General features: G+C 42.4%; 1 protein-coding gene across 2 annotated transcripts in view; it reads right to left on the bottom strand.

Moving 5' to 3' along the window:
- GLRA2 (glycine receptor alpha 2) overlaps nucleotides 1-14,007 on the bottom strand; it is a 128,940-nt gene that overhangs the window by 81,486 nt on the left and 33,447 nt on the right. For both annotated transcript variants that reach the window (XM_008494769.2, XM_008494768.2), the window contains exons 5-6: nucleotides 6,375-6,457; nucleotides 695-832 (exon numbers count right to left, since the gene is read on the bottom strand). In XM_008494769.2, the coding sequence (XP_008492991.1) occupies nucleotides 695-832; nucleotides 6,375-6,457 (221 nt within the window). The remainder of the gene's footprint in view (nucleotides 1-694; nucleotides 833-6,374; nucleotides 6,458-14,007) is intronic.

Raw genomic sequence — 14,007 nt, forward strand, 5'->3', positions numbered from 1 at the left:
TCCCAGCAAGTACCCAGCAAACTGTTCTCTAAATGCTGTCCCTATTAAATAAACTCCAAGCAGATAAATCCAAAATTTAACAAGTCTTTCTGCAAATCTAAAGACTGAAAACACAGCACTTGAAACTTCAAAATAGCAAATATAGGAAAATGATTGCAGTATTAACAGACATTTAATTTTCCAACATTTCATGTCTTTACACTATTCAGATCAGCAATGAAAGCAGTGTCTTGTCAGGTACTGCACTTCATAAATTAGATCACACATAAAAGCTTCTTGTATTTTCATATTTTGTCCTCATCAAGTACAGAAAAATCACCACTTTAAAATTGCGGAATCAACATTTTTATAAAATTGTTTTTTTAAAAAAAATGTCCTTTTAAGGAAGTTCATGTTAAAAGAACCAGATTTTTAAATCAATTTTTTAAGGTTTTAAATTTCTAATGGCTTTAAGGATATTAGAATATATGTATTAGAATATCTTTCATGAAATTAAAGGGAATTTGAATGCAAGATCTTTCAAACAAACAAAAATAAAAGGGAGAAAAAATCATATTTTCATATTTAAGAATAAGTGTCACTGAATCAAATTTTAATATTTTGTTCATTTTGCCCATCTCTTCCTTTTACAGATTAACAGTAGATACCATTAGAGCAATAAACAGAAAAACCCCCACAACAGAATAATGCTCACCAGTGTTGTAATGCTTTGTGCAATAACCAAGTTCTTTATCTTCTTTCAAAATAAACTGTGGCAAGGTTAAACCCTCTGCAACTTGCACAGGTCCATCACTTAGCCACTCAAATATCAGATCATTCATAGTGTAGCCAACTACAATAAAGAAATCAGATTTCATTAGGTGGTTACGAACTGGAAAACATCAAAAGCTAATATTATTATGTCTGAGAAGCATGTCTTTCATTGCAATACATGTTATCTCAGTGCAATTTCAAAGCTGTCTAATTAACAACGCCGCTGTTAGTTACGATTACTGCACTATCACTCTGTCAAAACAACAAGTTCCAAGGGATGCTCTGAAATTCTGCACTGGTTTGCCAGTAAAAATAATTTTGCTGACCTATTGAAGGTACTGTTTACAACTAAAATGGCCTTTCTCTGTGCCTGTGTATCAGCTTGGATTTTGCTTTGTTTTCATCGTTATTTATGATAGAGTTGGTGGACACCAATATAACAAAAATATCTGGACTGCAGACCCTTACTAAAAAGAAAAAGGAAGGTTTTGTAACCTGTGAAACTGCCACTGAGAGGTGCAGAGGGGACAGAGAGAGGCTCTGACTCACTGAAGTCAGTCGCTATATCTTTATGGATAAATTTAACATGCTGTGGCCACCCTCTGACCCCAAAGGCAGGAGGTGGCCAGCAGCTCATCCCCATAGAGCTAAACACATTCTCCTCTCCCTACAAAAAAAACCCAAGGTGATGTGGCTTGGTACCTGCTGACTACTGGGAATGATTGGTTGCACATGCCATTATCTGAGCTACTCCTGGTTTTGCCTGATAGTTACCCAATACAGGTCAAAACTCTGCCACGTGTGCTGGCAGCTATGCAGTGTCTGCTGGTACCCAAGTCCATGCCTTGGCTATGTTTAGTTTACCAGCACATGTGTACCTATAGGACCTCTGCTTCATGAAGTATGTTGCTTCTGTTTTTCATAGAATCATAGAATCATAGAATTGGCTGGGTTGGAAGGGACCTCAGAGATCATCGAGTCCAACCCTTGAACCACTGTTGCGGTTGCTAGACCATGGCACTGAGTGCCACATCCAGTCTTTTTTTAAATATCTCCAGGGACGGAGAATCCACCACTTCCCTGGGCAGCCCATTCCAATGACGGATCACTCTTTCCGTAAAGAAATTCTTTCTAATATCTAACCTAAACTTCCCCTGGCACAACTTAAGTCCATGCCCTCTTGTCTTGTTGAAAGTTGTTTGGTAAAAGAGCCCAACCCCCACCTGGCTACACCCTCCTTTCAGGTAGTTGTAGAGAGCGATGAGGTCTCCCCTGAGCCGCCTCTTCTTTAGGCTGAACAACCCCAGTTCTCTCAGCCTCTCCTCGTAGGGTCTATGCTCGAGTCCCTTCACCAGCCTGGTTGCCCTCCTTTGGACCTGCTCCAGAACCTCGATATCCTTCCTGAACTGGGGGGCCCAGAACTGGACACAGTACTCAAGGTGTGGCCTCACGAGGGCTGAGTACAGGGGCAGAATCACTTCCTTGGACCTGCTGGCAATGCTGTTCCGGATACAGGCCAGGATGCCATTGGCTTTCTTGGCCACCTGGGCACACTGCTGGCTCATGTTCAGCTTCTTGTCGATCCAGACTCCCAGGTCCTTTTCTGCCTGGCTGCTCTCCAGCCACTCTGTCCCCAGCCTGTATCTCTGCATGGGGTTGTTGTGGCCAAAGTGCAGGACCCGGCACTTGGCCGTGTTAAACCTCATCCCATTGGAATCAGCCCAACTCTCCAGTCTGTCCAGGTCCCTCTGCAGAGCCCTCCTGCCTTCTAGTTGATCAACACTCCCCCCCAGCTTAGTGTCGTCTGCGAATTTGCTGATGATGGACTCAATCCCCTCATCTAAATCATCAATGAAGATGTTGAACAGAACTGGGCCCAGCACTGATCCCTGGGGGACACCACTAGTGACCGGCTGCCAACTGGATGCAGCCCCGTTCAGCACCACTCTCTGGGCCCGGCCCTCCAGCCAGTTCCTAACCCAGCACAGGGTGCTCCTGTCCAAGCTGCGGGCTGACAGTTTTTTCAGGAGGATGCTGTGGGAGACGGTGTCAAAGGCTTTGCTGAAGTCTAGGTAGACCACATCCACAGCCCTCCCCTCATCCACCAGTCGGGTCACCTGATCATAAAAGGAGATCAGGTTGGTCAGGCATGACCTGCCCTTCCTAAAACCGTGCTGGCTGGGTCTGATCCCTTGCCCATCCTGCAGGTGCTGTGTGATTGCACTGAGGATGATCTGTTCCATGACCCTGCCAGGCACTGAGGTCAGGCTGACGGGCCTGTAGTTTCCTGGGTCCTCTTTCCGGCCCTTTTTGTGGATTGGCGTGACATTCGCCAATTTCCAATCATCTGGGATGTCCCCAGTGAGCCAGGACTGTTGATAGATGATAGCGAGAGGCTTGGCAAGCTCTTCTGCCAGCTCCTTCATTACCCTTGGGTGGATCCCATCTGGTCCCATAGACTTGTGGGGATCCAAGCATCGCAGTAGGTCACAGACTGTGTCCTTCAGGATTACAGGGGGGCTGTTTAGATCCATGTCACTTTCTATGAGCTCCAGAAGCCATCCGTCTTCAGGGTAACCTGTCTTTCCGCTGAAAACTGAGGTAAAGAAGGTGTTAAATACCTCAGCCTTTTCTTCATCTTTAACAACTGTATTCCCACTCGTGTCCAGTAAAGAATGGATATTTTCCCTGCCCCTTCTTTTGCTGCTAATGTATCTGTAGAAGGACTTTTTGTTATCCTTCACAGAGGTGGCGAGATTCCGTTCGCATTGTGCTTTTGTGTCTCTGATTTTCTTTCGACATGACTTAACAATATTCCTAAATTCTTCCTCAGTAGTTATCCCTTTTTTCCATAATTGGTAGGCCCTCCTCTTAACTCTAATTTCTTTCAGAGTCTCCCAATTCAGCCAGGCCGGTCGTCTTCCCCGCCGGCTCGCTTTTCGGCATACTGGGACAGCCTGCTCCTGTGCTTTCAGAACTTGTTCCTTGAAGTACGACCAACCCTCCTGTACCCCTCTGTTTTCAAGGTCTGTTTCCCAGGGTATACTCCGAACAAGTCTTCTGAAGAGGTCAAAATCTGCCCTTCGGAAGTCCAGCGTAGAGGTCTTATTGACGACCCTCCTTGTATCCCTGAATATTGAAAACTTTATTATTTCATGGTCACTAAGTCCCAGGCGACCACCGACCACCACATCTCCCACCAGCTCCTCTCTGTTTGTGAAAAGAAGGTCAAGCGAGGCTCCATTCCTGGTGGGCTCATTTACTAGCTGGAGCAGGAAATTATCCTCTATACACTCCAGGAATCTTCTAGACTGCTTCGTCTCTGTGCTGTGGAGTTCCCAGCAGATGTCTGGTAGGTTAAAGTCGCCCACGAGAACAAGGGATGACGATTTGGAGACATCCACCAGTTGCCTGTAGAATACTTCATCATCCTCATCATCTTGATTGGGTGGTCTGTAACAGACTCCCATCACAATATCAGCCTTGTTGACCTTCCCCTTGATTCTGATCCACAGGCACTCCACCTTATTATTACAGACTTCAATTTCTACAGCGTCAAGGGACTCCCTAACATATAGGGCTACCCCTCCGCCTCTCCTACCCTGCCTGTCCCTTCTGAAAAGCCTGTAGCCACCTATAGTAGCACTCCAGTCATGGGAGTCATCCCACCACGTTTCCGTTATAGCGATTACATCATAGCTTTCCTGATGCATGATGGCTTCCAGCTCCTCTTGTTTGTTGCCCATGCTGCGTGCATTGGTGTACATGCACTTTAGCTGGGCTGCTGGTTTGTCTCGTACCTTGGGCAGACCACCCTTAGGCTCCTTTCTGGAGAGCCCAGTTTCAACCCCATCCCCCTTCAAACCTAGTTTAAAGCCCTCCTTATGAGCCTCTCCAACTTATACGCTAGAGTCCTTTTCCCCTTGTTAGTTAGGTGAAGTCCATCTGTTTTGAGTACACTAGGTAGTACGGAAGTTGTCCCGTGGTCAAAAAACCCAAAGTTCCGCCGGTGGCACCAATCCCTCAGCCACCTATTGATCAGATTAGTTTTCCTAGTTCTCTCCTCATTTAAATCTTCTATTGCTGGAACCGAGGCGAACACCACCTGTGCTCCTGACCCATCAACTAAACGGCCCAGTGCCTTGAAGTCTTTTTTAATCACCTTTGTACTTCGTCCAGCAATGTCATCACTGCCAGCCTGGACTACCAACAGTGGATAATAGTCTGATGGCTGAATTAGTTGAGGGAGTCTCCTACTAATATCCCTCACTCGGGCACCGGGAAGGCAGCAGACCTCTCTGTGGGATGGGTCAGGTCGACATATAGGGCCCTCAGTTCCTCTCAGAAGGGAGTCACCAACTACAACTACCCTTCTTCTTTTCTTCGTGGCTGTGGTTGTAACCCGTCTGGTGGAGAGAGGGCAAGCAGGAGACCTTCCAGAGAGATCTTCCTCTTGTCTGGCCTCCGCCTCATTTTCTGAGTCCAGGGCCTCATATGTGTTCTTTAAGGACACCTGGGGGGGTGGTGGAGGTTGCGGGGAGGTTCTTTTGCCTTTCCGATGGCGTACCTGTTTCCATTCCCCCCCATACACCTGGTCTGCAACTACTGTTTGATCGGAGGAGGGGCAGGGTTTCACTGACTCCTTTTGGATTTCTTTTGCAGTCGAAAGGGTGCGACTCCACCAGTCAATTTCCCTTTCACTGTCTCTAATACTTCTTAGTCTCTCTACCTCCTCCTTGAGCTCTGCCACCATGTATAGGAGGTCATTCACCTGCTCGCATCTCACGCAGACACTGTCCTCAGATGTTAGCACTAGGCTCAAACACTCTGCGCAGCCAGAGGCTTGAACAGCTGCATCCATCTTAAGGGGTTCCGTCTGTGTGGACACACGTTTTGTTGTAACAGCCGAACTTTTTCCTCTTTTGGATACCATGGCTCCTTCAAGAGAAGCGGGAGGTTGTTGTGACCCTTCTGCTTGCTCTGCCTAACTGCCTCGCTAACTGCCGCGTCACCTTCCTGTTTGCCTGCTCCTGTTCGCCGCGCTCCGGGTCGCTGGCGCTCCCAGCAGGCGCTTTAAATCCCTCGTGGTCCGGGTCGGTGCCGCCCCCTTACAGCTGATTGGTCTCGGTAGAAACCCTCCAACAGCAAGGTTACGCAGCACGCTGCCGGTAGCCGTTTGAATCCTGCGCTCCCAGAAGCCGCTTAAATCCCTCCTGCCGGTCTGGGTGCCGCCCCCTTACCAGCTGATTGGCCTCTCCGGAGACCCGTCAGTAGAAAGAGTGTGCAGCATAATATGTCTTGGTCAGACATAAGTTAATACCTGGTTCTAAACTCCTCTTATTTTTTGTGTTTCTCCTGCACAGTATCACTGTGGTTATCCCTGCAAGTGAATCAGCCCTGATGGGTGAGTTGATGGGCTCTGGGAGCAAGAAAGGGAGCAGGAACAGCACAGAGGCAGGGGACTCACATGTTATGGTGATGGACAGTTCAAGCACTCTTTCTGCTTAGAAAATATGAGTATCAAGTCTCACCATACAAATACTATAACGTAGGTACTATCTAACCACCAAAGGTTACCGTAAAATCTTGTTCTTCAGTAGATAAAGCAATTTAACACTCACAGCTCTCTAGCTGCATTGTACATGTCTGCACATCCATAGGAAAATTCTTCAAGTCCATGGGACAGGATAAGGTTAAAGTAAGCCTAAAATTAGAGGGGAAAAAAAAAAAAAAAAAGAAAAAGAAAGGAAAAAGCTGTTGTTAGAAATATGTATGTTTTATCCAAAAGCCCATATTTCATTTAAAGGATCAAGACCAAAACTTAACACCTCAGAAGTTGGAACCCCTCTCCCCCCTGAGCTTGTAAGGACAGAAATGCTGTGAAGACACAGTGTAAGCAAAGCAGGCAGTCGCTGGCTGTGTTGGCTGAGCTGAGTGGGGAGAGGGAAGCATCAGAATAGCAAGAAATGTTCTCCACTAATGTCCCAATGAATGTTTTATGTATAATACTGAACCCAAGTAATGCAAAAGCTGAAATGACTGATCATGGGACATACATTTTTAGGCTTTGTTTTGGAAAAGCAGTGGAATGAAACAACAGTCACAGGGTTTTTTTCAAGAGAGAGTGCTTTTGTTGTGTATGAGGCCCATTTCCAACCCTTCGTTCTTACTGCCTAGCCATTAAAAGAAAGAAAAAGATGCACCATATACTAAAAGCTAAAATCACATAACATTAAAAGATAAAGAGTACAGACAGAAGAAAGTAAGCCTAAAGGAACATTATCATGCAAGCTAAATTTCTCCAGTAATTTTTTAGTTGTTATTGTCCCAGATAAAATGTAATTGTGCTTGGATGAGAATATTCTTAGTGTTTCTTTCTTCTTCTTCTTCTTCTTCTTCTTCTTCTTCTTCTTCTTCTTCTTCTTCTTCTTCTTCTTCTTCTTCTTCTTCTTCTTCTTCTTCTTCTTCTTCTTCTTCTTCTTCTTCTTCTTCTTCTTCTTCTTCTTCTTCTTCTTCTTCTTCTTCTTCTTCTTTTTTCTTTTTTTTGGTTCAGCTTACTTTTTTTTTTTTTGCATTTTCCCCTCTGCTTTATTTTTTTTTCTTGTTTGTGTGAGGAGAAGAAACCATTTTTATTAAACCAAGATACCAGGATGACATAATTACAAACAAGTAGCTGCTTTGAAAAACAGAAAGAGTTGTTAAGATTTTGAGTTGAGTCATACAAAAAGAGTACATTTTTATTTCAGATTGCCCTAAGCACAAAGTACACTTTGACACAAAGAAAGGAAATGAACAAAAACTCTGTTTACCATCACAAAAAAGAATTGGACTGTCTGATTTAAAGGTACACTGAAATGCTAAGGCAGTAGAATGAGAATAATTTTTTTATGTCTGAGAACACAAGGGCCATCTGCTAATCCAGAAAGCATGCTGTCCCATTGGCATATGAGATCTGTATGGAGGAATACTTCACTAAGCTCTGCCTCCAGTGTTGATTTTGTGTTTCTCACCACATACAACTAAGTTCAGCTCTTTCAGTCTGTTTCTTCATCAGGTGAATTTTTGGATATGGTCTGACTGGACCATCTAGTCCTACTGTCATCATATTACTATGAAAAGAAGACTATATTTATGTAACAGAGATCAAAATGGTCTCAGCCTGGCAAAAAATCCGCATTCAACATCTCTGCTTTTGCCTAATTGGTGACTACATTGAAAAAAGTCACATTATTTTCCTCTTCACATAGGCTTCAGTGTACAAAATGGTCATCTCATGAAATTAGAGATCCATTGTTTGTGACAGTGAAGTTCACTGAGATGAAGACAAGCCTCCAGTAGTCCTCCCAACATCACCATAGTAAATAAATTCTCATTTAACTTCTGGGAGCAAATAGCACAAATGTATTTAAAAAAAATCCATCTAGAGAAAAAAATGTATTTAGTAAACATAAAAATGCCATTGCAAATCTTCTCTTTGATCATTTAAATATTTTAAGTGCTTTGAAAATATTAACTCTTCTCATTTTTACTAGGTAATTTCCTGGATTTAAGATTGAGCTATTTAAATTGCTAATCTCCAGTATTAGAAAAAGACTTCTCCAGCCTTTCTTCTCTGAAATGTTGATATATCAAACTCTCTACCTTCTTTTCACTCATCTTCTAAATATGGATTAATACTTTAAGTTCATTTTAAATATACCTTTACACAAATGCAGCCTTTCTAAATATACCACTTGTTTGTATTCACTGGAGCAGGCATGGCATACCCACCCCTCGGATTTCACTGTGTGGATTGCAGGCTGACTGTGCTTTCTTTTCCCTTCGTAACTTTCTGCTCCCCCAAACCCTCAAATGATCTGAGGGTTTGATTATAAACACAGGCAGGCAGATCTCCTTTATTAGCCTAATATCAAACTGATAGGTTAATATGTCCAGCTGCAGCTTTCCTCTCAGGGCTCTCAGAGCTAGCTCCACTAAAAACATCATCTTTTCTGGAGGTGAGCTAAGAAAATGATCTTATGTTGGTCTACACAAAGGCTCTTCCTTCTCTTCCTAACCAACAGTGTCTTTCAGGAAGACTAAATTGTTCTCTGCTCATCCTTGTAAGTGGAAAAAAAAATCAATTCATTGTATTGATGAGGCTAATTCAACAAGTTGTACCCTTATATCTTTACCTCTACTCATTGTTCATCTCAGCAGAGTAGCCATTCATAGTTAACATCTTCATCTCTGTAATGGCTTTTACTAGCAGTAGCAAAAAGTGTTGAACTCCACACCTATTCCCTGGTATTGTCCAAATACCCATAGATTTTCAACCAGGGTACCACACACTAAAGGTTCAGCTGCTGGATTCTGAAGTAGTTTCAGAGAAGTTCATGTTCATGGGTCAGTTTACAGTAATTGACAATTTTTCAGTAAAAATATGATCCTGCTAATGTTACCATTTATTATCCTGTAAGTGGGGTGGTTTGTTAGTGGGCTACAGAGCAATGGTCTCCTCACAGAGATTTTTCTAATGAGAAGTACATTGGCTCAGTCTCAGTGAGTACAGAAGTACTGCTGGAAATTTAAATAGTCCTGGAGATAAGGAAACAAGTCCCTTCTGTCTTCGTTTAAAAAAACAAAAAAACAAAACAAAAAAGCCCCCCAAAACTATTATTATCTTTTCATGAGCATGAATAGCAACAAATGCCACATCATGAATGAGCATGGTATCAAAAATAACATTTTGCTTCTATTCTTATGCCTTAATTCTTTCAAGCTACGCCCATCTGCAGCTCAGCTCTTGGGACAGGAGACTTCACAATCCAGGAATTTACTCTGCAAATACCAAAATACAAGTAGCACCTGCATGGTCACTGCTAATGTTGGCCATTTTTATGAAAAGTCTTGTACCTATGTAAAGCCCACAGTATGGGGTGAGACAGGTGGGATCCTTTTTTCTTTCTTTTTCAGCACTGCTGAGATGCTATCATAAATTGCAAGATTTCTGCAATACCTGCAGATATTTTTCTTTAAGTGCCAAGATGACAATAAAGGTAAAAATATTTTTAGTGGCACATTTTTTTTTTTTAAAGATTAAATTTATGATCCTTAGAGCTACTGGAATGACATTAAAATATTACCTAAGCTCTAGCAGACAAAGTTCCCCATTAAACTGGCGGGGGAGATGGAGTTGCACAGCAACCATGACAGCATCGCATGACACAGGAGCAAATGCCAGTCAGGCTGATGGCACTGAAACTGGGATGAGAATCTAAAATCTCCTTGTATTCCTCCCAACCCTCTCTTTCGGGTGACCTGTGCCTGAAAGAAGGGCACAGACACACTGTTCATATATCAGAAGGCAGGAAAAAAAAACATCCAAGTGACATTCTTCTTTTAAAGGGCTTTTCATTTTGTAGTCCATCTCATTAATTTTTCAGGGACCTGAGTCATCATTTAGAATGTCAATTCTGGTAATTTTCACACTCTATAAGCTTTGCCCTGTTAAATGGAACAGTCAAACTGTCTGCTTTTTCCTTTATTTTTGAGGAGTTCTGGATAACCTCTTTATATTTGTCATGTTCTGAAGATTCATTTCTGTCAGATGGGAACTGGCTGAAGTCAAACTTAGACTCTTGCTATGGCAAAACATGGGATGTAGGATGGATTTGCACATACTGATGTTTTGGAGCTTGTTCTTGCTCCCTACAGTGCTTTGCTTTGCTTCCTGTAGTGCTTAACACACAGGGGAGCTGGAAAGGTGGATTTCTCATTACAGAATCCCACTTCTCATTGTAATGCAATCATTGGCTGCAGATAAAGAATGCCAGCACATGAGCTGCCAGCCAATGATTTTCCAATTATTGCTCAAGCAAATCTATGAAATTAATCCAAGTATGATTTCATGTAACAGATAAATTCTGCAAGCACCAGTTTCCTTGACACAAAGAGCAGTGTTTCATCTCCTCTTTCACCTCTGTCATTTTCTAGCTTAATGTTCCTGCAGTGTGTGTCAAGTATGATGTTGCTCTTCTCCTGACATTACAATATTTCTGTTCTAAGCCACATAGTGTAATTCAATTGGCAAAAGACCTCCATCCCTGGGATTATGTTCCAGGAAAAGATGCTTTTTTGTTCCATTTAGAAAGGACCCCCCCACACCTACATTGTTTTACACCTAACCTTTAAGTGCTTCAGTGCGAGTTCAATGGGTAAATGAAGTGGCTGGCCACCAGCACTGCCGTTGCTCACAAGGAGAGCAGGTACACAGACATATGTCTTGGCTACTCGACTATTCCATTAGCATGGAAGTAACCACCTGCCAGAATTTTTTGAGCCTTTCAACCAACATCTTTATGTATACAAAGGGGTCTCCAGTAGCATTTCCCACTTTTTCACTTAGAACAAAATCTTCCTTTTTGTTTGAGGCAGAGGAATATAGGGCTATGGATGACACCATGGGTCATCAAATCTGATCATCTGTTGCTACATGTGGTCACATAATCAAATCACTTTCCAAAATTATCAAGGTTCTAGTGTGCCAACACACACGCACCTCTTCCACTCCTCCATTTTGGTTGGAATATTGTTTTAAGAATTCAATGTGTAGATGCCTGGAAACTTTATAACATCCACTTTAATATTACTTATGGCCAGTTAAGAACCATTTGTTCTGTCGGCAGCATTGTCCTTCAGCCTAAGGAGTTCTTCTGCTGTGTTTGTATTTATCTCACCTGTAGTGCTCCTGTGTGTCAGATGGAGACGTGCGTGGCATTAGAGGAAGAAGTGAGGCAGTACTGATTCAGGTATAGTGTCCAAATCCCCACTTTGTTTCAAATGCTTTATGAAGTGAAAAAACAACTAATTTTGTGTCATTAAAATGTAAATTATTCTTTCCTTAAGCAGGATGATCAATAGGGTTTTGACAATAGCTGTGCCAGTTGCATAACAAAATACCTGCATTAGGCTTTATTATTTATTTAGGTGTTTTTGTTGTTTGTTATGCAAAACAAGTATTTTTGATACAACAGAAAAATAAGGATATTGGAAACCCAGGGCTAGATCCTCAATCTGTATTTGTGGATTGGGAGGGATGAGAAGGAGAGTGATGTGAGGACACAGTTAAGGGAGTGTCAGGAAACCATACTAATGGATAAGAAGAATCTCAGGTGATTCAATTAAAGCTCAAAAAAAAGGGGTGGTGGGGATGGAAGGAGAGGCAGGACTAAAGACAAGAAGGAAGGAAAAAGGACAAGTGGAAAGTGGGACCCAAGGTCATTGGCCTCAGCCATATGAGAATGGCTGTTCATGCCACAAAAGGTTGACAAGATTTTAACCACTGAAACCATTGTTATTTCTGTAATCATGCCCATGGGAAGACAAATTTATCTAATTCACTGGATTCACATTGTGTGCAGCCACAATTTGGGAAGTCACTGTGTCCCAGTGACTTTGTGCAGCTGAATAAGATCTAGTGATTCTACTTACACAACGCCTATAAGGCTTCAGCCTATAATATACAATAACTGTCAAACCCAAGGAATGTTTTGTTTGGTTGTTTTTTAATGTGGAAAAGTTACTTTAGAACATATTGAAGAAGTGAGCACGGGTAAAGAAGTGAGCGTGGGAAAGTGTGTGGCTTTGCTAAGGGAACTAAGAAATAATTTTCTAAAAAAAAATGTTCCTGTGCTGACTGAGATTAACTTCCAAGGGAAAATCCCTACCTTGTCAATGTTGGTATTATTCTGGCAGGAGCTGAGGTAATAAATATGATTGTGTGAGGTCAGAGAGAGGGGTTCCTACACAGTACACAGCCAAGTCAATCATGATAACAGTCTTTCTACTCCCCCCCTCTGCTAATCTGTCACATGGGAAGACAATGCTGCTAGTAAAGTCTAAATCCTCTTAAAACCCAGCATTAGATTGTAAAATAAAATTGAAACTGTCAAATTAAAACGCTGGATTCACACAGAGCTGCAGAACATAACATTTCCTACCACTGTGAGGCTGGACTGTGCCACGTCGTGGACAACTTCCACACAGGGTCCTCAGGTGCAAATGGAGCTTCGTTATTGTGTGGCTGGGAAGGTCTGTACCTCAACATTGTTTAAGAAAACCCACACCTGGCTTTACTGCAACATGGCAACCTATTCTGTGGTAGCCATGCTGAAGATCTAATGTCTTCAAGACAGTGGTTTATTTTTTTTTCCTCTATGAATAGTCTATTGCAGAGAGACCACCAGTGTTACCCAGCTGTTTCCTTCATCTGCTATTTCCTTGCTGCAGATCAAAGAACAGAGGCACTGAGGAGACTGAAAAAGTCATAGTCAGACAAGTTGCATTATAAAAGTGCTATAGACTACTTGTGATGATTTAGATGAGGGACATGGCAATCATAATTCATAAGCCAAAATGGTGTGTGGGGGGTGGTGGGGCTGCAGGGAGTAATCAGCTCCGTGCTCTTTCACTCAGCTCTGTGGCCACACCAGGAGGAGCTGGATTTGGAAACTCCTGAGCATCACAGCTGGCACATGCAATAGCACTGTGAATGAGTGTGCTGTTTTCACACTTTTCCCTTTGGCTGCATAAGCAGGTGAGGATGTGCCAGCTCGTCCTGTCAGCTACTTGTTGCTGAAGAGAGCAGCTAGCAATCACCCCCAGAGCAGCTGCCCAAAGAGAGAGCAATCCAATTACTTGAATTGTCTCTTTCATGGTACCCTAACAGCACAGTGCTGCCTTTGTCCATAATCACATTAAACAGTTAAATCTAAGTTAAACGTTAAAACCAAGGAGAACTGATTGACTACAAAACTTAAAATTTCTTGCACCATGAGGATAAACACAGAAATACAGATATTTTTAAACACTTGAGGAAATTCTTCTTAGGTATTTCATTGCACTTTTAACACAAATAACAAAAATGGGGGGAGAAACATGATTTGTGAACTTGCACAAATCTCCCACCAAGAGTTCAAAATAGCTATCCTGTCAAATTATGCAAGAACTTCTAAAAGCTTTGCATACTTTAAAAATATAAAGTAATCTTCTTTGTGTCTCTTTCTGTCTAAATGTACTGGCATGATGTTTCAGAGCACAGCTCTGCAACCTTATCAGGTAATTGGGATCATGTTCTGGAGCAGCAGGTAAAAAAAAAAAAAAAAACTAAAAAACAAAAAAAAAAAAAAAACACAAAAAAACAACTACAGCCTCTTTACCTTCCTGTCCCATAAATACTAGGTTTAGCATCATGGAACAATATTGCAGTTGAAT

Source organism: Calypte anna, chromosome 1 (genome assembly GCF_003957555.1).
Source record: "Calypte anna isolate BGI_N300 chromosome 1, bCalAnn1_v1.p, whole genome shotgun sequence".
Lineage (NCBI taxonomy): Eukaryota > Metazoa > Chordata > Aves > Apodiformes > Trochilidae > Calypte > Calypte anna.